The 25,243-nt window shown below is 37.6% G+C and overlaps 1 protein-coding gene across 2 annotated transcripts in view; it reads left to right on the forward strand.

The window, feature by feature from the left end:
• LOC150095803 (uncharacterized) overlaps positions 1-25,243 on the forward strand; it is a 243,918-nt gene that overhangs the window by 71,672 nt on the left and 147,003 nt on the right. For both annotated transcript variants that reach the window (XM_090409875.1, XM_090409876.1), the window contains exon 4: positions 9,733-9,823. In XM_090409875.1, coding sequence (XP_090266001.1) covers positions 9,733-9,823 — 91 coding nt within the window. The remainder of the gene's footprint in view (positions 1-9,732; positions 9,824-25,243) is intronic.

A 25,243-nucleotide genomic window follows, 5' to 3' on the forward strand; every position in this document is an offset into this window, starting at 1 on the left:
AGTTCATTAGCGAATGTCTATGCTTGCAAGGATATGCTGTAAATCGGCCGTTTTCATATCTCTCAGAGGACCTTCTTCATTTTCTTTCTCCTCCTTTGGATGTTGACTTAATTGTTCAGCTAATTCTTTTAAGTCTTCATTGGAAAGCAGTTTATCATGGCTCTCTAAGACTTCTGTCACATCTTCAGCTGTAATATCATACAATCCCCTCTCTCGCACAAGCTTGGTAACATCTTCAATAGCATTCTCCTCTTGCTCTAATTCCTCGAAGTCTTGCATGAATGCTGGAAGAAATTTTCGCCATGCTCCTTTTAAACAGTTTGCTGACACGTTCTTCCAAGCTACTTCGATGTTGTTAATGCCCTTCAAAATATCAAATGACTGCCAATTGTCTTTAATAGTTTTTCCTAAAGTGTCCAAGACTCTTACCATTTCCATAAATGTTATATGGAGGTAATAGGCTTTGAAGATTGATATAATCCCCTGATCCATCGGTTACAAAAGCGATGTTGTGTTTGGGAGCATGTAAAAAAGCTTGACATCCCAATGGTGTTCTTACTTCAGCAAGGTTTTGAGGATGTCCGGGGGCATTATCCAAGAGAAGCAATGCCTTGGCTGGAAAATTACTTTCTTTACAGAAGCGAAGCACGGTAGGACAAAAATAATTTGTGTACCAATCTATAAAAACATCTTGCGTAACCCAAGCTTTCTTGTTCCATTTCCAATAGACTGGCAGCATAGCTTTTAGACCCTTGAAGGCATGTGGTGTCTGTGAATGGTACACCAAAACATTGGTTTAAGCTTCAAAGTTGTGAAGACATTTACACCCAACAAAAGCGTAAGTCTATCTTTTGCAGCTTTAAAATCTGGAGTGGAACGTTCTTCACATGAAAATTGCATGATGGCAATTTTTTCCAGTAGAGCCCAGTCTCATCAACATTAAAAATGAGATCAGGAGGATAACTTCCTTGTTCTACACAGTCTTGAAATTCTTTAAGAAAAGCAGCCGCTGCCACAACATCTGCACTTGCCCCCTCACCACATAATTTGATGCTGTGGCACTTACTTCGAGACTTAAATCTCATGAACCAACCTTTGCTTCCTAAAAATGTTTCTTCACCTCTATCTGTCTTGTTAAGATCCTCAAAAATTGTTTTTGCTTTCTCAGTTATAATAGCCTGTGTCAGAGGAATGTTTTTGTGATTCAAGTCATCCACACATAATGATAATTTTTTCATGAAGTTTACCCCTGCTATAACGTACATGTTTTGCATTTAGTGCTGCCATAGATTGTTGTTCAGACTGTTTTATTCTATCTGCATTTTTCATAATTGTAGTAACAGTTGATGGAGATAAGTTCATACTTCTACAGACATTAGCACGTGTCTGCCCATCTTCTATTCTTCGAATCGCCTCCATCTTCTTTTCAAGTGCGATTGATTTCCGCGCCTTCTTAACCCCAAGTTCTGCTAATTTTTCTGCACTTCTATTATCAGACACGGTATGTAATTACGTACTTTATCAATTTAAATACGTATGTATGTAAAAAAAATTAAATAGAACAATTAGGTAGATTCAACATTAAAACTAGGTTTGATATATATGTGTCGTAGTAGGTCGGTAAACACTAGAATGCCTGCTAGCGTTGTTTCTCAGTCAACCACACTACAGTAAGAAAGTATGCGCAGGCAATCGGTGTTGTTGTGGATTGGCATAAATTGAACCGCTGTAAACTGAGGCCTGCCACTTGCAATGTGCATCATTGCAAGTGAACTGCAATGTGCATCACAACTCAAATAAAAGTCTACTCTTGAATTTTCAAGCTGCTTTCATTTATACATAATCATAACAGTGTTGTTAAAAAGCCTTCAGTTACATTATAAAAATGACAAGCACATTGGCCAGCAGCAGTGCTACTCCAAAGACAATGGAAATATGCTTTATTCGACAAATGTCAGCTGCTTTCCTCCACTTAAAATTCCCTTCTACAAAAGAAGTCGTGTTTTTTCCATTACAAAAAGGCAAAGAAACAAGGGAGGCAGCCCATTTTGCAGCACAGGATGTATTGGAGATCTGGGAAAGGCCAGAATATGTACGAAGTTGAAAAAGTGTGTTGTGGACAAAGTCAAAGACATATTTAGAGAATGGGAAAATCTTGGAAAGAGCAAGAATGAGGTGAAGAATTCCAAGGTGTTAATGAAAAAGAAAAACGAATGGAAACAAAGTCTCTAAGATCTCTTTTACTTGCTCATACCAGTGTTTTGGACATGATAAAAATTCAATAAGACAGGGAATTTGTGTTGACAGAGAGGGGAAATAGGAAGTATAGACAGGTCACTTATAAAGATAAAGCTGCAGCAGCAGAGACGTGAGAAGAAAATTTTAGAAACAGAAAAATGAAAAGATCAACCACTTTCAACGGGCTACTTTGATATCTTTGTCATCTGAAAGTGAGGGAAACAATTCAATTCTTGTAATGAATAAGTCAAACCATCAACTTCGAGATCAAGGCCAAAATGTTGAAGAAAAATTGATACTTTGGTTGGCTAGCCTTGATGTTGCCAAACCTAATGATTGGAAAACAGCAGTAGTACTAATCCTGTCAATTGAGAACTTAGGCCATGATGATTCCACGCAATACAATGTCAGCTTCTCCATTTGCCAGCAGCATATAAAAAGTAGAGAGAAAATTGCCAAATGCCTAAAAGTGGCATTTTGCAATTTAACCATGTCCTTTTAACCATTCACTGGGATGGTAAATTTCTGGAGGATATTTCAGGGAAAGAACTTGTTGACTACCTTCTGATTCTCACTTCAGGTGATGTAGTTAATCAACTGCTAGGTGTTCTAAAATTCCTGGCTAGCAAATAGATAACACAAGCAGTTTTAGATGCAGCAGTTGAATGGGATATCCATGACAGGGTTAACACGTTCGCTGCCAACTACGAGTATACTCGTAGTTGGTAAACCAGCTGCACAAGCCAGCTATGAGTATACTCGTATGACGCTTACCGTCGGCAATGAGATTACTGTACTGACCTTGAAGAAGTGAAAATGCTTGGCTTGTGGAGCTAGCATCAAAACTGTGTATTCTCATAGATGGTATATGCTCTGCACAAGCCAACTACGAGTATACTCGTATGATGCTTACCGCCGGCAACGAGATTACTGTACTGACCTTGAAGAAGTGAAATTGCTTGGCGTATGGGAACAGACTATGCCAAAGTAGCATGGCAGCGAACGTGTTAAATACACGTGCTTCAACACTGGGTCGATAAATGTAGCCTGCATCCATTTCAAATGAAATATGGACAAAGATCTGTTGTGGTTACCTTGCTATCACCATATTCTTGAAATAGTTCTGAAATCTGTAGTACTGCTCTCAGTTGGACCTTCCACATGCCTAGAAATACTTATGTTCAAGAAGTTGACTACCTTCTGATTCTCACTTCAGGTGATGTAGTTAATCAACTGCTAGGTGTTCTAAAATTCCTGGCTAGCAAATAGATAACACAAGCAGTTTTAGATGCAGCAGTTGAATGGGATATCCATGACAGGGTTAACACGTTCGCTGCCAACTACGAGTATACTCGTAGTTGGTAAACCAGCTGCACAAGCCAGCTATGAGTATACTCGTACTCATAGCTGGCTTTGTTTACAGTTTTTTTTACTCAAACTTTGTTTTTACTTTACTTTGTTTACTCAAATGTTTACAGTTTTTTTTTTCTTATTACAAAAACAACAAATATGTGCTTCATATGAAATTCAAAACATTTAAAATTTGCAATGTTTAAAAAAGGAGCACTTTAGCAACTCTGTATGGCTCTATAGTAGTGGATGGGGAGCTCTGGCACTCAACAAATATTCATATGAACATGTGAATCTTTATCTTCAAATTTTTCAGGACCCTCTCACAAGGTCCTGACCAAATGATACAGCATTTGATAAGTAAGTAAGAAGATACCTGACACCAATCTGAATGTACCAGCATTTCTCATCCATGTTACATGTGACATACCAATAGGGAAAATATCATCCTTCATTATTCAAAAGGGTTTAGGACTGGCAGGATTTCCTAATACATCTGGTAATATTCTTGTGGAAACATTGTGTTCACAACACTCAGAAAAATGACTTAGTTTTTTTAAGTTTTGTGGAATTCCAACAGTAATAGTGGAATAAATATGGTTACATCTCAAATACTAAATTTTTCCAAAGGAGAGTGATATCAGATTGAGATCTCCTTGATGTTCCAGATGAGGAGTTATGCTCAGAGTTTAAAGATCAGGGAATGACAAGTATGTGGCACATCCTGATACATAAAGATAGTCACCTGGTTCTGACCAGAAACCTCATCCTTACTTCCTTACTTTTGTTCAAAACTGTTATATCTAAACCTCTATCTGTGATGGAAGTTTAGGTATAACAGGCTGTACATCCCTAAGCCACTGATGAGATTTAAATACAAAAATATGGGCATGTTCAAGCTGCCTGTGTCTATCACCTGTGCCTGATGTGGTAGTAAAGAGCATGGTAATAAATCTTGCTCTGCAAAGAAAGCTAGATGTGTCACCTGTCAGGTAGGCCTGAATCCCCTGCCTTCTGCTGCTCATTTGGGCTGTTGAAGAGAATATCTATGGAAGCAATCATTTTCCTGTTATTTTCACTGTCTTCACAGGAACCATGTTCTCCTACATGGATGATGCTCATGTGGGAAATGGACCTTGGCTGGCAAAAATACTTTTCTCATCTTGCAAAATTGAATGCTGAAGCAGTCAGTCAAACAGTTATCAACGAAGCAGCGAAGTATGTAACAGATTGTATCATCCAGACAGCAATGACTGCAGTTCAAAAAAAAAAAAATCTTGATTTTAACACTATATCCAAAGCTTTGATGGAATCCAGAGTGCTAAGTGGCCAAAAAATATCAAGACTGTGCATGGAGGTATATTTTGTAGCTACCCTACCACATCAAATCTAATGGTTTTTAAACACACTTGGTCCAAACGATGTTATGCAAAATGTTAGTCAAAAATAATCTTGGATTTGAGTAGTGCAAAAATTTTATGGGATAAAATCTGAAAAATGAAAGCTAGATATGCAATACATCATTTGTTTTCCTTGGAACATAATGGATATGTTGATGATCCCATAAACTATTGCAGACACTTCGAAGAAAATTTTTGCCAGAATCTCAGCAAACAGCCTCATATCCTCTTGAATTTTTATATTGAAAGAGCAACAAGTGAAACAGCAGCTAAACTTTTCTACCAATGTGTAAAAACCAGACAGTCAGCTATTTGTTATGGAGGAATTAAAAAGATCTCTTGTAATGTCTTACACCAGTGAACGATGACATCCATTGAGACGATAAAGCATCTTCTATCATTTTCTATGGAACTCCTATTACTATACTTACAGAGAAAGTTTCTGGACTCTTGTCATAAGTCAGTTGTCTTCTCACAACTAGGAAAGGACAACACAAGCAAACAATTACCAACACTTGCTCTATGCAGCTATCTTTGTAAGATATTGGAGAAAATTATTAATGTCAGACTTCAATGGTATTTAGAAATCTCTCCTAACACACGGTGTTCAGTATTGGACCATTTATCTGTTTATAGACAGATGCATTCCTGAAACAAGAACATCTAGTTTCATTCCTGAATTCATTAAAAGATTTGTCTAATCATGTCTTTGATATCATCTCGGCAATATCATCAAGAAGAGGGTGTTCCCCAAGTCTCAGTCTTAAGAGCGACTCTTTTTGCTATCAAAATTAACTCAATCACTGAACAGCCTCCTCCCACTATAGGCATTGATGACTTCACAGTTTACTGTCACCCTTTCAGTGTGAGGGTAACTGAAAGACAACTTAAACAAGCAATTGATCATATTCCTCAATGTACTCTTAGTAATGGTTTGAGGTTTTCAGCAGAAAAAAAAAGTATGTGTACTCTTCATTTTGCACCAAGAATGCACATTTCCATGCAGATCCTCAGTTAAGAGTGGAGCAAACTATTATTCCAGTAGCAACAGAATCCAAATTTTTAGGACTCATCAGGTAGAAAGCTTCCATCCCTTGCATACATTCATCAACTAAGGGAAAAACACTAGTGAGCATTGAATTTCCTTCACACTGAGTGAGACAATGGTCCATCTTCATTTCATCTTTATCATGCATTTATACTAGGAAGATGGATTATAGATCTCAAGTCTACAGTTCTGCTCTGTGTGCATTAAATAAATGAATGAGCTGGATGACAGAGTGTGAGACTTTCTTAGTTGATGCATGAGAGAGATTGCAGGATAGAGTGCAAACTTGCCAATCAGAGTGCTGTCATGTTTGGTGTAGATAATGTCAACGTTCTTATGCCAATAGTTTGTATAATCTCTTTAACATGCATACCAAAGGGATGTATGGAAGTTTGATGTATGTGATATTGAACCTTCCAATGCAATCCACTAGTTCACTTCCAGAACATCTTACTAGTCCACATAGGATGATTTGGAATAGACTATTTTTACAGCACAGTTAAGAGACAACTGTTTTTGTGTAAGAGATACTGTTCATTTGCTTTAACATAAAGACATTCAATGGGTAAAGTGTGAAAAGCACCAGCAACTATCTGTATAGCTTGTGATCATTGGATCCTTTCCATCATCAGAGTATATGGATAGCTGCTGGTCCTTTTTATGCACCCATGAAAAGTCTTTATTTTGAAACGATTGAGTCAGCTCTATCTTTTAGATGGAAAGAATTGTCTGTTAACTGTGCTGTAAAAATAATCTCTTCCAGATCATCTTGTGTGGACCAATAGGATGCTGTGGAAGTGAATATGAACCAGTAAACCCCCTTTAAAGGTACCTGTGTCATAACTATAAACAACAAATTACACAGTAACCACAGTAATTAACTATAATGAAAGTACAGATATTTAATACTATAACTGCTTCTATGGAGAAGATGAGCTTCAGCTCACCAGATACTGTGTTTAGTGACAATACTATGCTTTTCCAGACCAAACTTTTGAGGTTTCACATATTCTGTGTAATAATGATGTTCATTACTACTTTTTTTCCACAGAATGGCCTTTCTGTCCAAAGTGTGTCAAATTACATTCACAAGGAATCTGGTAAATGCCAGCTAATGATGGAGGTGACAGTTTGTCTTTTATAGATGGTAACAGATGAGAAATTTTCTTGTCTGTTACCATCTAATGGTGAATTAGGGAATGACAAAATGAGGAATTCTTTCCCAAAAGTTTGGGAGATTCTCATTTTATGTAACCATCGAAAATAGCTTAATATTATTTATTAATATATTAATATCTAGTTGGCAGCAACTGTTTTTAATGAACCAATTGTTGTATGTACCTTGTATTCCTGTTCTTTGATTTACTTGTTTCTACACACTGATGATGTACTGTTATTTTCTGTATGAGATCTGTACTTTCATTCAAGTTAATTATTGTGATTCTCATGTAAATTTTGTTAAACTGCAGTCAACCAACCGAACCTTTAATCAAACCAGACATTATCAACTTGTTTAACTTGACGCTCATTGCAGGTACTTCACGTGCCAGTAGCAAGTGTTTTCTGAAGAGTAGTATAATTCTTCATTCTTGCCAATCTTACAGCTACTAAGCATGTACACATAGGTTTCTGTGGTTCAACAGTTGTGTAGGAAGTTTTTGGTATTGAGACTATGTTGTAATATAAATAAGGAGTTTATTAAAAATAAGCAATTGAAACCTGACAAGTTTCATGCATCGTAAGACTTACATCATCAGTGGTAATGGTACATAAAAGTTTTACACAACAAAAGCATGTTAACAATTAATTACACATATTAAATGTTTTTGAGAACTGTTAAATAATTGATAAACCAGAATACAAAAATCTTTCGTATTCTGGTTTATCATTTATAAACACTCCTACTCCACAATGTCCTTTTAGAACAAGAAACTGAACTTATTAAAATCCACTTTTCTCTCTAATATTATAACTCTTAACTCATGGATAAGATAAATTATTAATAATAGAAGCATAATAAATTATTATGGTTCTCCTTACTAATCTTCTAAAGAAGACATTCATGTAGTGGTGGTTATTCTTTGTTTATCTGGTAAGTTAGTCAGACTAACATTTTGTCAATCTGCAGAAGCTCCCTTCACACATTCCCATAAATTCTAGCTGTATTCATTATCTTATATAGGATTCTGTCCAGTACCTTGTTTGTGTGGTCTGTAGCATCATGGTCAAACAGCAAGATCAGCAGTTTATTTAGGAAAACATCGATGTTATGTATGATACCAGACATCTGATACATCCTAATTTATCTTTCTTGGAATATGATTTTTTACAATTACAAGATTCATTGAATAAATATACAAAGTGAATTCCTTTATAAAGATCATTTTCCGCTTGAAAAACTATATGAATAAAGTATGCACACAGACTGAACCTAAATAAAATTGGCTCTCTTATGCTTCCCAGTTCTGCAAGGTAGCCTTGTTAATTAGTCGACTTTTTTCTTAATTTTATTTTTTTAATATGTAATTACTTTACTCTTATTTGTGCTGTGTGCTAATCTAATTATTCAAATATGGATCTCTTCCTCTATCAAACATGCACTGAATTATTGATGTATTTTTTAATTTATACAATTGTTTTGCTCTACTTATTTGCGACTATACTGCACTACGGATGGCCATAAACCTTAGTTGAGCATTTTACTTCATAATAAAAGTATTTACGTAAGGTGAACAGGTTTAATATTTTTATCATGTCTATTTCTGATTCAGATTCACAGATATTTATCCTACTGCGAGATTCAAAACCACATTAAAATTGAAAGTCGATCCACTGAAATTGACACCACATGTAAACTGAAACTATTCACTTGACCATCACATTACAGTATAATTAAAAATGCTGTTATTTTCTGTTTAACTATTATTGCTTGGAGAATAATACTTCTGCTAAATCAAAAATAGCAAGTATCTTTGGTAGGGCACACTGAAAACAGTGAGAAACATTTCAATTTCAGCTTTAACATAATGATTGGGAATATTTTAAGTAGAAATATTACTAACATGGACATTTTGTTAATTAATATCTCAAATGTAAAAATATCATTTGAACAGAAATAAAACAACTGCTGCATATCTCTAAGTGCCTTAACTACAAAAAAAGTAAATTTGATCTCATTTCTGAAATAGTTCAGTAAACAAAAGTTTACTGAAAAACACTATATTAGACTATTAGGTCTAGTGATTTATAAATACCTTACTAGGACTGAGTAACTTGACCTGGTCATTTTATACATGGAGTATGCAGTCATACCTCAGAAAAAATTATGGACTACTCATGTAAAATTAAGTGTTTATAATCTCTTTTTTCATGTGTGGATTTAGTTTTAATTGAAGCAGATTTGCACACAATTTTACACTTTGCTGCAGTTTTTCAAAAATAATGGGATAGGTTTTAAAAATGTACATTGAATTGTTCATTAATGAATTGAATCTTAGGATTTTCCACAGCCATTTGTAATATGATTAATAAATTAAATATTAATAAATAATTTTATTTCTAATTGATTATTTCAACTGCTGTTCTAAACCATATTTAGATCATTATTAACCAACATATTTTTTATTTGCATAGCTTGATTAATATTAATACTTTGCTTAACATGCTTAGAATGCTCTCATGCTTTTTTACTAACAGATAACAAATTCAGAATCTATAGAAGAAGAGTTGGGCGGTGCTTCACAGCAGGTGGTAGATTTAATTGATAAATTGGAAGACAAACAGCTAGGTAAGTTGTTAAATTAAGTAATTTTATAAAGCCTTTAGCCTTTTGGCTCTTTATGTTAGTAATTACTTTTACGCACCGACCGAGAGTTTGCTTACGAAAAATACATTTCTCTGACATTTCAAGTTCCTTAGTGTTGAATGAGAGTTTTTGCTCTCTTAAGGTTTCTACCTGATCTCTGAAGAGAAATCAACCAGTCCAAAACAGCTGTCAGGTCAGTAAAACATTATCAAAAGGGACTAATAAAAGGCAAATATATAGATGTTTGGACAGTGCTTATGTCTACAAAGTAGTCCACATTAAGGCAACTCGTGAATGCTGGGAAATTTATTTCTGTAGGCTCTCTGGTCACTTTACGAAGCTTCCATAGTTTCTACATTCAGCTTTGAAATAATGCTGGATCTAATATCCACTTTGCTTATATAAGTAATTTCTGATTACTACAGTGTTTTTAATACAGCTCTCCCACCCCATCTTCTTAAGTGTCCACAGTTCAATTCAACAATAAGGTTCAAGTCATCATCAAATTCCTGATATATACCCTCAAGGGATGTACAGGATATGGATAGTACTACATGAAAAATTTACATCATTACTAACTTCCTATTTACAATTTTCTTCCAAATCAGTCTGTTAAATGTCAAGACTCCAATATTATCAGGTCTTATATTACTGTCTTCTAAGGCACTTTTTACTGTATCAATCCACCTATATCTTGGTCTTCTTCAGGGTCTTTTTCCTGCCAACCTGGCAGAGAACACTAGTTTTGCTAATCTTTCCTCTCCCATTCTGTTTAAGTGACCATACCACCTGAGATTAGCTGTGCTAATGCATTCCTGGATTCTGACAATATCAAGTTCTTTTCTAATATCTTAGGACTGATAGCTCTATTTGGCTTTATAGTAGTTCTGTCTTCTGCTCTCTCTTAAATCTTGGTTACTGTATGTTCTTTGGTATAGTCATCTGAGTGCATTGACACATTTTCTGTTAGTTCATCGTTCCACCAAGATAATGATTTTATTCCATCGATGTTTAGCTTCTTGGTTGTTCTGAGTGCTCGGTTGCTGGATTTTATTGGACCTGATGAAAGTGGAGAAGCAAAGAAGTCTATATCAGTTTGTGCTGATGACCAGATGGCTAGGTTTTTGTCTAAGCTGAGCTGTTGTTCGCTGTTTGCATTAAAGTGATGTTCTGAGATTAAGCGTGATAATTCTCTCTTTAATGCTTTTATAAATTTCTCTAGGTTTATTGGTGAAGTATTTGATGTTAATGTGATGGTTTGTGTTGTCTATTCCGTTTAAATTTTTGTTACTGATAACAAAACTTATTATGTGATGGTCAGAACAGCTTTCCTCTTCTTGGTATTTCCAATCAGAAACACGGGGTAAAATGGCGTTGTTTGCCATTGTTAGATCGATGAAGCTGCTTCCTCTGGTATTTTCAAATGATGGAGTGTTACAGTCATCGTTTAGTATGTGTAGAGAATTTGATGCTATGAACTCTTCCAAATTTTTCCCTCTATTCTTTTTGTCTTCGTTAAACCATAATACCGAATGGGCATTGCGTTGCTATCTATTCCAAGTATTAGGCCGTGGTTAGTGGTATGTTGGTAAGTTGAAATTGGTTTAAACACTGTCTTGTATACAGCTAATTCAAGTCTACAGTAAGAATTGTTCATTTGAAGTTCAAATCTTTGGCAACAGTTATTCGATAAATGTTCATCAATCTCTTAATAAGACATCTTAGTGTTATCATATAGTCCACGCGGTTAGCCTAGTGGCTTTGCGCTTCGCAACCATATGCCTGGGGAAGGAGTGTCCTAGGTTCGATTCCCGTCCACGACGTGAGGAGCTTAAGGATCTTCCTCAGCCATAGCCAAGTTAGCCGGTCTTGGGCGTGGGCAGCAGGGTTTTTTCCGCCAGTTTATCTGGGGTTTTTCATCCCGCAAGCAGGCAAACCGGCCCCGTGAACATACAGGTTACAGTCATAAATACTTACGGCAAGGAAGGCAACGGGAAACCACCTTGCTCATAATTATCTCTCCCTAGAATGGTAGCATATAGCTACCCTCCCGCGGCCGTATGGCAGATGGGAACCAGAAGAAGTGTTATCATTTGCTTATGAAACATTTTTTTAAAATAAACTTCCTTAATAATCAATTGGTATTACATATTAACTCATATCTGTTCTAGTAGTTTAATTTATTTATTTTATTCTTTTTAATTTGTGTATATTTATGCAAAAAAACAAAATATCTTGTGGGAATTTTATTTGTAGCAGATATTGCAAAAATGAGAATCTTGTTCCTGCAATCTCTACTATTTTGGCCAGATCGTACTGCTTTCAACAATCAGAACATATGGATTATATTTGTTTTCTCCAATTTGAGAAATCTAGTCTTATGGAACATAGTTACTGCTAGCCTTGAGATTCTGTAAAATAAAAATTCTTCATGCAAATCCTTTCAAATTTGAGAGACTTTTCAAAGGATGTTATGAATTATCAAAAATTATACCTATAATCAAACCAGGAAAAGAAACATCCGACAAAATTAACAAATACAGACCAATCAGTCTCATAAATGTTTATGGTAAGGTACTAGAAAAACTTCTAATAAACCAAATAATGCACTATGTCTACTCGAGAAACCTATTAATTAGCAATCAATATGCATTCAGACCTTAGTCCAGCACAGTAGACGCAATTATGGAAGTTTAAGCGTTCGCAGAAGACAAGTCTACAGCAAAATAAAGACATACTACTGATCTCACTTGATGTACAAGGAGCCTTCGATGCTACGTGGTGAGCAACCATAAACAATCAATTAATATATTTAAAATGCCCTACAAACTTACTCTGCCTTACAAAAAATTATTTTTCAGCCAGAAGAGCAACTATGACATCAAAAACTACAACTGTAACGAAAAAAGTCAAACGAGGCTGCTCGCAAAGTTCCTGCTTTGGGCCAGGTTTCTAGAACATCCAGTACAACCCGCTATTAAGACTTCCTTTCACTACTGAAACAAAAGTCCATAGCCTTAGAGAATGATGCGATGATAATGATTCGGGGACGTGACGGCTTACAGTTAGAAGTAACGGCCAATGAAGAATTCTTTAAAATTGCAGAGCGGGTATGTGACAAAAAAGTTACCTGCAATAGCACCAAGTCATAGTGCTCTACATCTCACGCAAAAAAATTAAAACAACCCATAACAATCTTCCTAAACGGAGAAGTTTTCAAGGTAGCCAGTGAGTTAAAATACCTAGGAGTGATAATAGATGAAAAATTTACCTTCAGTAAGCACATCTCATATGTTACTGAAAAAAGCTTACAAGCAGCAAACCTCCTAGCTAAGTTGGCCAGAATTAAGGGGATTAGGCCACCGAGCGCTGAAAACAATATATATCGGTATTATACTACCACCGATATCTTAATTCTCATGGAAAGGCTTAGGCATTGGTTATACATGCTTACTAAATAGCTTAAGGAAATTATGGTTCAAGGAGCTCACACACTATACTGGCAACACACCATCACACACAAAAAAAAAACCAGCCCAAAGCCACCATAGAAAACCTTACACTCCAACACAGTGACTTAATGGTCAGTTTTGATGTCTCCTCCTTATTCACAAATGTCCCACTCAAAGAATCCTTAGAGCTAATCCAAGCTAAATTTCCTCCCGATATCACAGCCCTATTTCTGTTCACAATGAACTCAGGCTATTTTGTTTGGCAAGAAAATTCTACAAACAAATAGAGGGGACAGCCATGGGTTCACCACTCTCCCCATTTGCCAACTTTTTTATGGAGACTTTTGAAGAGAAAGCCTTAAACTCTGCCCCACAAAAACCAACCATATGGCTGATGATGTGTTTGCTATTTGACCACATGGCTCTGATGTACTCCTCTCCTTCCTAACACACTTAAACAACCAACACCCCAGAATCAAGTTCATCCTGGAAGAAGAAAAAAACAATTGCCTTCCCTTCTTAGATACACTAGTCACCCGCCAGCCTGATGGAACCTTGGTTTTCTCAGTTTATAGAAAATCCACCCACACAGGCAGATACATCCACCAACAATTCCCCCCCCCCCTCAACAATATGGAGTCATTAAGACACTACATAACAGGGCTAAACTTATCTATTCAAATGATAATGCCCTGACCACAGAACTAAACCACATTCTCAACACTTTCTCAGCCAATGGCTATCCCCCCCCCCCAAAAAAAATCCAAAAAATATTGAAACTAATACCCCCCCCCCCTTCACAATAAGGATTACTCTAAATTCATCACCATTCCCTATATCCGAGGCACCTCGGAAAAAATTACAAAAATCCTAAAAAAACATGACCTCTTGTTACAGACCCTATAAAAAATTGGCATCCCTTATCCGCTCCACTAAAGACCAATCCCCTCCTCTAGACCTACCTGGTGTATACTAGGTCCCTTGCAGCTGTAAGCTGTCCTACTTTGGCCAAACAGGCAGGACAGCTAATATCAGAACACAAGGACTACATCCGGTTTCAACAATATAGCCGCTCTGGTCTTGCAGACCATGCTCTAGATTCTCGCATTGAATATGGTGGAAGAAAGCCACGATAATACACTGTAGTAAATTCAAATAAGAAAGGCTATTCATGGAATCAGCCCCAGCCCTGAGAAACAATCCAAACCTCAACAAATTTGGTTGCACGAGACTGCCCCAAATTTGGGAAACCTACATCAGAAGACCTTCAGCCCAAATGGCCAAGAAACATACATTGCTCGCTAGGGTGCACCATCAGGACTTTTAGGAGAAAGAATAGCTTCCTGCTTCATCCTCATTTACTGTGTATTGTGCTTGCTTGCACATGTCTTGTTTTCAAGTTCCTGTGAAAATGGCAACGTGAATATTGGAAGTGTATTAAAATTTATTTTAATGTATATTCTATTGTACGTTGTAATTTCCTTAAGCTATTTAGTAAGCACCGATATCTTAGGCTGCATCTGCCTGGAAACATACACTAAAATCAAAGATAAACCGACAAAAGCTAAACAGAGTTCAACGCCTTATAGCTACGTATAATTAAAGGGTACAGAACAATATCTTTTGAGGCAGCTTGCGTTATTGCAGCTCTAACACTGATCTGCCTGAAAACACAAGAATTATCTTTTGTATATGACGCCACTTCCGGAAGATATAATGAAAGTTATATCATCGATCCAAGTTACTATGAACGCCCACTTCACTACAGTTGGTGGCCTCATCCAGCAAAGGGAACATATATTAAGGAGAAGGAAAGCTCCGAAAGCGACGATTTTCAAATATATACTGACAGAAGCAAAACCGAAGGGAATGTCTGTTGTTCTTTCTTTGCATACAACAGACAGTTCATTATACAAGAACGCTGCTCTAGACTGCATCCTCTCTGTTCCAACAACCAAGCAGAACGACTTGCTATAGTTCATTCACTTACATATCTTCAGGAATTAGAACTCAATACCTGTCATCAAAAGACAGCAACAATTTACAGTGATAGTAAAAGCACTATAGACGGCATAAAAATTGTGCTATTAGTTCTGTACTATTTCTTTTTTATGGGAAATAGTACAGAACTGGGTTTTATTGGCATTGAAATTTATGAGGTTATCCAAACCCCATTGTAGGATGGCTTGGAGATTGGAGTTGAGGGTGGTGGTGATTGATGTTCTGTAGGTTGCAGTGAGTTATGTAGGGTAAGGCTTATCAAATGCAAGTGAGGAGTGTAGTGTGCTGTTGTCTGCAAAACTGTGTATTGGGTTGTAGTCATTGATGTATAGCAGGAAGAGGACAGAACCTTGTGGGACCCCAGCATTAATTGAGTGGTGAGAGAATAGGGAACCGTCCATCATCACACACAATGTGTATCCAGACAGAAACTGGCAGTCCACCTACAGAAGTCCTGGGTCAGACCGAATGATAATAGTTTGCCTAGTAGACCTTTGTTTCAGACCCGGTCAAAGGCTTTGGAGATGTCTAGTGCAACCACTTGAGATTTGCCAAACTTCTCCATAGCATTTGTCCAGAGATGGGTGACATATGCGAGTAGATCTCCTGTTGATCGGCAGTGGCAGAATCCATACTGGCGGTCATTTATTTGGTGAGTGTCTTCAAGATAGTGTAGGAGTTGGGAATTGATGATTTTTTCCATTACCTTTGACAGGACTGAGGTAAGCAAGATAGGGCGGTAATTGGATGGCAGGGAATGGGCTGAATATAGGCCAATTTCCAGTTTGTGAGATAGATTCCAGTGGAGTAGGAGAGTATATATAGGTGACATAGGATACGGGCAGTTCTGGGGCACAAACTTTCAGAAGAATTGGGGAAATGCCATCAGGGCCAGGAGACTTTTTTGTGTCTAAATTGGACAATATTTTTCTTATCTCTTCCTGGCAAAAGGATATAGGGGGCATTGTATGTTGGGTGTCTGGAATGGTTAGGGACATTTATCCTCATCAGTTATGCTTGCATTTGAAGCAAAGTATGAGGCCAGAAGATTGTTTTTTCTGTTGGTGATGATGCAGTAGAGCCATCAGGGTGTGATAAGGGTGGGAATAGTGTTGGGCAGAAGTTACGGGCAATTGCTTTGGCGAGAGACCAAAAGGCTCGGCCATTTGGACAGGCTGCTAGTTTCCTGCTTTTTTGCTCTTTCGAACTCTGTTTTTGGAAGCGTTGATTTTTTTTTTTTTTTTGCATCTATTACGGGCTTCGGTGTAAGCTTTGAAGGAGGATGAGGTTCTTGATTTCAGCCAGTTGTGGTACGTCTGGTGTTTCATCTCTACAGCCTTGGCACAGCTTTTGGAGATTTTGGAGAACCAGGGTTTTGTTAGGGAGTGGCAGTTCAGAGTGTTGTGTGGAATGTATATATTCATGCTGGTGAGGATTACTTTGGTAATAAGATCGGCACATATGTTTGGGTTGGAATGCTGGAAGCAATCGTCCAACCATGGGAATGCGGCATAGAAGTTGCTGAGGCTGTCCCACTTGGCACTGTTATAGTGCCAAACTACTCTTGTATGGGAGTGTCTGTGTAAACGTTGTATGGGGGTAGGAGATGAGCACTAGGTTGTGGTCAGAATTGCCAAGGGGGGGCTCACTACTTTCACTGTATATTTGGAGGGTCATTGGTAAGGAAGAGATCTAGAGTGTTTGGGGAGTGGTTTGGGTTATCTGGTATTCTGGTTGGCATCTGGACAAGTTGTGTAAGGTCGTTAGTGATGGCAAATGTTTCGGCATCTCTGCCTGCAAGATCTGTACAACTGGAGGAGGAAAGCCAGCTAGTGTTGTGGATGTTAAAATCTCCTAGAAGGATGATTTCGCTGTTGGGAAAGAGGGATTGGAGAAAGTTGACTTTTAGGGAGAGGAATTTAAAGAGCTCAGGGTGGTTGGTTGTGTTGGATGAGCGATAGAGACAGTAGATGAATTGGACTGAGTGGGGAAGGGATATTTTTAACCAAAGAAGGTCAAGGTTGGGTGATTCTAGGTTGGGTGCTCTCTGGCAAGGTATGTCAGAGTGGATGCATGCGCAGACACCACCCTTGGGGCGAAAGTTGTTGAAGAGTGAGTAGTTTGAAAGGTTGAGATAAGTGGTGCTGTGGGGGAGGTGAGATTTGAGTTTCTGCCAGGAAGAGTAGGTGGGGTTTGGTGGACTGTAGGTGGAAGCGGACACTATTCAGGTTTGAGTTTAAGCGGATGTTGGTGAAGTAGATGTGTAGGGTTTTGTCACTCGTATGTTGGACAGCATGGGTCTTGCACATTTCCTATGCGGTGCCTGCATGCTGGTCTCCATGGTGGCTGCCAGTGGCATCACTTGGTTTTTTCACCAGTTTATCTTGTCTGTAGTCGATGGTCCAACTGTTGTCAATATTTTGACGTTTTTCTTCGAGTTGTCTTCGAAGCTGGTGTCTTTGTTCTGATTGTGCACATATGCGTGATTGGGGACAGGTGTCTTTGAACTTGTTGTTGATCACTGTTATTATTTTTGATGTGCTTGTCGGCGTGTCGCAAGTCACTTTTACTAAGCGCGGAAGGTTTGTACCATCCTTCCTTTTATTTATAGGCCCGAAACGATGGCACCTGATGATATTCTTAGGATCGATGTTGCATTCTTCGACTAGTTTGTTGATGTCCTCTTGTAATGATTTTCTGTTTACTGTCAGGAAGTTCAAAATGATGGCATTGAGTTTTTTGTGTTTAGCCTACTTCAAGTCATTTACCATTGATGCTATTAGATCGCGAAGTTCTTTCACTGGCGGAGTGGAGCTTGCGTTGCGCTGGTTTTCAATTTGTTCCAGCTTAGCTTCGAATGCATATATTTTGTCGGTAAAAATTTTATTTAAAGCATTGATGTGCTGTTCGCGGGTTTTGACACGTTTACCTATGTTCGGAAGTTGTTTTACCGAAGGGAGGCAAAGCGAACAGAAGAATGGCTGGTTAAGTTCGATAAGTAGCTTCTGCACAGTTTCGTCTAATTTTGTGCAGGAAGTGTGCAGCCAGTGGCAAGAACTCACAGAACATGCCCTTTTATCTGTCTGTGACACTGGTTTTGCAGCTGCGGCACGTAATAAGTTTGTCGGTGGCGGCCGTGGTACTGTGCTGGCAAGACTCAGACATAACTCAGACATGTGGTGCTTGTTCGCTGTTGGCTTTTGGTGCCGCCATCTTTGCTGCATACGGTAGGCATCGTGAGCGCTTACACGTGGCTGATTTTGAATTGGAAGGATAGCTGATTTAATACACTATAAGTACTTACAGGTTGTACTGAAGTATTCTGCTTCTCGGCACCTGCTGTTAGGTTTCTGTTTGATGGTTAATTTCGATGGAAAAACACTCACAATAACGGTAAATTAGGGAACATAATCTTGTAGTAGCTTATTCATCGACGCCGCCTGGTGGAAGTGATTGGCAGACTAAGACCTTTCAACTCCAGACCCCCCCCCCTCCGAATATATGGACTACCAAAAATCCATAAACAGAATGTGCCATTATGTCCCATTGTGGATGGCATTGATTCCCCCACATACAAATTAGCCAAACATTTAACCAAGGTACTCAAACATTATACTGGCAACACACCATCAGACATAAAAAAACTCAGCCCACTTTAAAGCCAGTATAGAAAACCTCTCACCCCAGTACACCGAATAATGGTCTCCTCCCTATTCACAAATGTCCCACTCAAAGATACCTCCTTAAACCTCATCCAAGCCAAATTTCCTCCCAATATCTCAGCCCTATTTCAGTTCACCATGAACTCAGGCTATTCCGTTTGGCAAGGAAAATTCTACAAACATAGAGGGGACATCCATGGCCTCTCCACTGTCCATTCCTGGCAAACTTCTTTATGGAGACTTTGGAAGAAAAAGTCTTAAACTCAGTTGGCTATGCTACGTGGATGATGTGTTCGCTATTTGGCCCATGGCTTAGATACACTCCACAACTTCTTAACACACTTAAACAATCGACATCCCCAGAATCCAGTTCACCTTGTAAAAAGAAAGCAACAACCGTCTTCCTTTCCTAGACACTCTGATTACACACATGCCTGATGGATCCCTGTCTTTCTCTGTTTACAGAAAACCAACCCATACAGGTAGATACATTCACCAGCAATCACCCCCCTCCCCTCACAACAATATGGTATTATAAAAGCCCTATATAACAGGACTAAATTAATCTGTTCAGATAAAATGCCCTTACAGATAACTATATCCTTAATACCTTCTTAGCCAATGGCTACAACTCCCTGAAAATCCAGAAAATATTAAAACCAGTAAACCACAACCCCCCCCTCCTCCTAACCCCCATTCATAACAGAGATTACGCTAAATCTATCACCATTCCTTATATCCAGGGCACGTCTGTAAAGCCAACAAAAAATCCTAAGAAAATATGACTTGACTACCTGTTACACACCATATAAGAAATGAGCATCCCTTATCCACTCTGCCAAAGATCAACCACTTCCCCCTACAGCTACCTGGAGTATACCAGGTCCATTGTAGTTGTAAACTGTCAAACTATGGCCAAACAGGCAGGACAACTAATATCAGGATATCCGAACACAAAGACCACATCCGGATTCACCAATACAGCCACTCAAGAATTGCAGACCATGCTTTGGATACCAACCACAGAATACGCTGGAAGAAAGCCACTTTACTACACCACAGCAAATATAAAGATGAAAGACTATTCTTGGAATCAGCCTCAGCTCTAAAAACTTCCAAACCTAACAAATTTGGGTGCATGAGACTGCCCCAAATTAGGGAAGCGTGCATCCTAAGAACATTAGCCCAATAGCCAAGACAACCCAATTTACCCCTCTTGGGGCTCCTTTAGGACCAATGCCAGTTTCCTTCTTCAGCCTCATTTGCTCGTCATTAGTGCTTGCGTGCACATATCATAGTTTTATGTTCCTAGAAGATAGCAATGTAACATTACTGAAATATTGGAAGGTATTGATTAAAGTTTTTTAACTAATAGTTTAGTATACGTGGTCATTCCTGATAAATCTAAAGTCAGATATGGAAACATAATTAAATTGGAAGAAAACGATTATAAATGTATCATCATTGAACAAAGTTTTAATTTTTATTAAAAAAAATAAATAATACGATATAATTATGTTACTACTTTCTTAATGGAATGGTTGAGCTTCTTGGCTATTGCAGAGTTGCTGGATATTTATCTCAATATTGGTTAACTTCAGTCTAAGATCGGCAAACACACACTAAGACGATTTCTGTATTTTGTTTTTATTTGATGGAGCGATGAAAATCCTTTCTTGCAAAGATAGGTTGTAGAAAACTGCATGACAAATTTCAATGCTTCTTCAGATAATTCGAGAAATTCACCTCTCGCTGAAGGCGAGATCCAGAATATCACGGAATTGCATTTTAAGTCCACTGCCACTTGAAAGCTCAATTAACTGTTCTTTTTTTGATAATGAAAGGTCGTTTGCCTGAAGGTAAGCCTGAAATGGATCGCAAACCCACAGAAATTTCTTATAAAAGTTATTCGTAAAATATGTTTTAGTATTCTGTTTGATATGGTCACAAACTCTTTCCAGAAACTCAGCATCAAGAAAAATATCATTTTCCACTAAAAAGGATTCCAATGTTGGAAAAGCTGTAAATTTTCTGGATTTTACATAACTAATCCATAACACCAGTTTTTTTCTCGAATGCCTTTATTTTTCGTAGGCATCAAGAACAGTTGAAGAATTTCCCTGAAGGGAGAGATTTAGTTCATTTAATTTTTAAAAAAAATGTCTGAAAGATAGGATAGTGTTGATAACCATGCTTCGTCAACAAGGAAGGATGCAAAATCAGAATTATGTTAATTTACAAACAATAAACTTTGTGCCTTAATTGAAATAACTTTGTTAGTACTTTGCCCCCGGAAAGCCAGCGAATTTCAGAATGAAGCAAAAGTTGTATATTCACTGGCTATTTCATCGCAGAGTACTGAAAATAATGGTCGTTATTTAACGGTCGAGCGTTAATAAAAAATTAATTATCTTTACACCGTTGTATAGCACAGTTTTAAATTCTGGTAGCATCCTTTGGAGGCTAATGCTTCCCTATGTATGAAACAATGTACCCAATTCATATCCGCAGCTACTACTTCCTTAACCTTAGAAACAACCCCACTATACCTGCTGGTAAGGGTGCGAGCTCCATCCGAACAGAAGCCCATACATTTTCCCCACTGCATCCCTTTGTGTATTATGTAATTATTGAGAGTGTGAAATATTTTTGCTCTAGTTGTTCTGGAGTCAGGATGACAAAGTTCTACAAAACAAAATATCGTCATGAATGATGTTATCATGATCATATTTTATGTAGCATATTAACTACGCATCATCTGTAACATCAGTAGTCTCGTCTATTTGTAACGCATAATGAGGGCTCTTAACTCTTTTGATTAACTGAGATTCTCTGTCATCTGCCATATCATTAATTCTGCGACTGATAGTGCCATTTGAAAGAGGAATCAAATCAACATCTTTTAGTAACTTGTTGCCCAACATAGTTTTTACCACATATTTTATAGCTGGAAGTAGTAAATCTGCTCTGATAGAATGAGGTTTCCCTGTTTTCGCTATGCACAAACTTAGAGATAGGATGCTTCCAGTGCCTTGCTATTAATCGAACCCATGGCTGAAACTATATCTTTCCCATGATTTAATGTCCCTAAGCATTGCTGAAAAATTCAATTGTCTTATTTTTCACATCACAATGTGAAAAATAAGACACATTGTTTATTTTCTAAATGTCGTCAGAATTTTGCAGGTTCCATGCACTCGTTCGACTACACTTCATAACACAAAACACATTGAGGTTTCTATTTAATTTCATCTCCACACCAAGTAAACCTGTCTAAATATGAACTGTTATATTTTCTACTGTACTCTTTCCTTGAACTGCTTGTTTCTTCTACTTTTGTAGTATCCGATTTATTTGCCGTTACAATACTGTGTATCACAATTAGGGTGAGCCTCACCTGTTTCATTTGCTTTACTTTTTGAAGTCATAGTTCTAAGCCACTTTTCCATTATTAAAAATCTTTCTGAAAAATATATAAATACTGGGGTTAACTCACAACACACCATGCCCAAGTATCACTTAGCACTTCTGAAGATATACTGAGCTTTAGTTGAAGGAGGAACACTTTCAATAATAAAAATCAATAAACAACAAGCAATTGGTTGGTTGAAATGTGAATAACACATGTGTACTTCAAATCTGACAAAACAGCAAGGGAAGGCAGAAGCAATAAAACCATATTGTTGTTCACTTCATCCCTCTTTTATTGCTCGTCATTCTGCCTTTATTTGTTTTTTTTTTTTTTTAAAGTATCCATTTTATTTCAATAATTTTTACTTATTCAATTTTAATTTGTTTTGTTTGGATAATTAAAGATTTATTTAAGTCTGCCTGCCGACCACATGTCCCATTGTCGTGGACCACAGATTGATAAACACTGCTTTATATAATTTGAATCCCAGCACAGAGAAAGATTCCACAGGAGTGGTAAGAACGATGGTAATGATAATCCCATTGCATAAGGTTAGTGCAAAGACTGATGTGTCTAACTATTGGCCTGTCAGTATCTCTCTAGTGGTTGTAAAGATTTTGGAAAAGTTGGTGATAGATTGCATACAGAAATGTGATATAAACCAGTTAGAAAGAGAAGGCCAGGTAAACCTCAAAAGAGGATATTAGATGGATAATGACCGACCAATATGATCTTTATTGGTCGGTCATTAACAAAATGATGAACCGATAAGAGACCAATATGGTCTATATCTTAAAATAAAGAGCCAATGGGCTTCACTTCGGTGATGTAACATTATTTAAATTAAGGGGATATTAAATCCCACATTATTTCAAAGCCAAATAAGAAACTCAATCATGCTGAATATAGCAAACTATAAAAGTTTCGGCGAATTGTAGCATAAGCTAAAGCACATAGTTCAACACTTGGATAATTGGATGATGAGACTTAATTGTGCTTATGGTCCCACAGGAGATGCGAGGAATAAGAAAAGTCTCATTGACTATGTTATTGTTGAGAGTGATGGTTTGTTAATATTAGTCTTCAAAAGTGTTTGCTAGTTAGGCTAGCTAGATAATTTACCTCAGATCTCATGCACATTGACATCTCTGCTAGATATGTTTATGCACATGAGATGAGCATGACAGTCATAAATACTATACAAGGGTAGTCTGAAAAGTTCTCGGCCTTGACCAAAGATGGCAACACTATCAGCAAGATTTTTTTTTTTCTAAGTTGGTACATCTGTCATAAGCATCCATGTGAAATTGCAAGTCATTCTATCAAGTAGTTTGTTTTATACAGCTGTCTGAAGCAAAAGTGTTATCTGTATGCCTTGAAATGGATAAAATTGAGTGTCATGCAGTTATAAGGTTCTTTGTAAAAGAAGGTTTACACCAAAAGAAATTCATTCGAAGTTCATAAAAGTTTATTGGCACTCTTCTCCTTTGTTTTCGACAATTATGAAATGGGCTGCAGAGTTTAAACATTGGCATGCTAGCCTTGAAGATGATCCACGTAGAGGACATCCAAAAAGTGTAAACAACACCAGAAATCATTGATCAAGTGATAACGCCTCTGTAGTGCAATTGAAAGAACGATGGTACATTGTGCCCTTCAATTGGAATAGGCCTAAGTTCGATTCACATCGTGACAGAAAGAATCTTTATGTGGACTTTTTCAGTCGAAGGTGAGTAGCCAATTTCATACTGAGTTAGCAGGGTTTTTTCTCCCGGAAACCGCATACAAACAAATCTGCCCTTCAGAACACACAATTTACATACAAAAAATACTAGTTGTGGTGGTGGGCAGTAGATAGCATTAATGTGGATGATTGGTAGTAGAGGTTCGGTGTAGTGGCAGAGACGGAGAGTTATATAGTAGGTGTCCTCCCACGATGAGACTTCGGACTTCTTGGAGGTGTCACTAATAATAACAATAAAGTGCACAATATGGTATTGGATGACTGGTGAGTCAAAGTGCGTGAAATTGTTGAGCCTTTAGGCATTTCAAAAGAACGTAGGATATATTTTGCATGAAAAATTTCAAATGAAAAAGCTTTGCGCAAGATGGGTGCTGTGCTTGCTCACAGCAGATCAAAAACACACTCACATGAAAATCTCTAAAGACTGCTTGGAGTGTTTTAACAAGAATAAAACTAATTTTGTGCATCGATTTATTACTATGGATGAGACTTGGATTCACCATTACACACCAGAAACCAAACAGCAGTCAAACTGGACAGAAGCCAGTTGTTCGGTGCTGAAGAAGACAAAGTCAGTTCCATCAGCAGGAAAGCTGAGCATTGGTATTTTGGGATACTAAAGGCATTTTATTTATTAATTATTTTGAAAAGGGTAAAAAAATAACCTGGGAATATTATTCCAATCTTTTAACCAGACTAGATGAAAAAATTCATGAGAAAAGACCTGGTTTGCAGAAGAAAAAATCATCTTTCATCAGGACAATGCACCTGCCCACAAAGGTGTTTTGGCAATGGGAAAATTAAGGGATCTGCACTATGAATTGTTTGAACATCCACCCTATTCCCCAGATTTGGTTCACTCTGACTTCTGTCTCTTCCCAAAACTAAAACTCTTCCTCGCTGGTCAGCGTTTTTCTTCGAATCAAGAGGTGATTGCAGCTGTAGAGGGGTACTTTGCAGATCTTACTGAGAACCACTACAGGGATGGGATAGTGGTGCTGGAGCATCACTGGAATAAATGTATTAGTCTCAAGGGAGATTATGTTGAAAAAAAAATTGAAAATTTTAAATTATAAATTTGTTTTTTCATTGTTAAGCCTAGAACTTTTCAGACCACTCTTGTAAGCATCA

The sequence above is a fragment of the Typopeltis vanoorti genome, chromosome 20, assembly GCF_054136105.1.
Source record: "Typopeltis vanoorti isolate ZY-2024b chromosome 20, IOZ_Tvanoo_1.0, whole genome shotgun sequence".
NCBI classification, from domain to species: domain Eukaryota; kingdom Metazoa; phylum Arthropoda; class Arachnida; order Uropygi; family Thelyphonidae; genus Typopeltis; species Typopeltis vanoorti.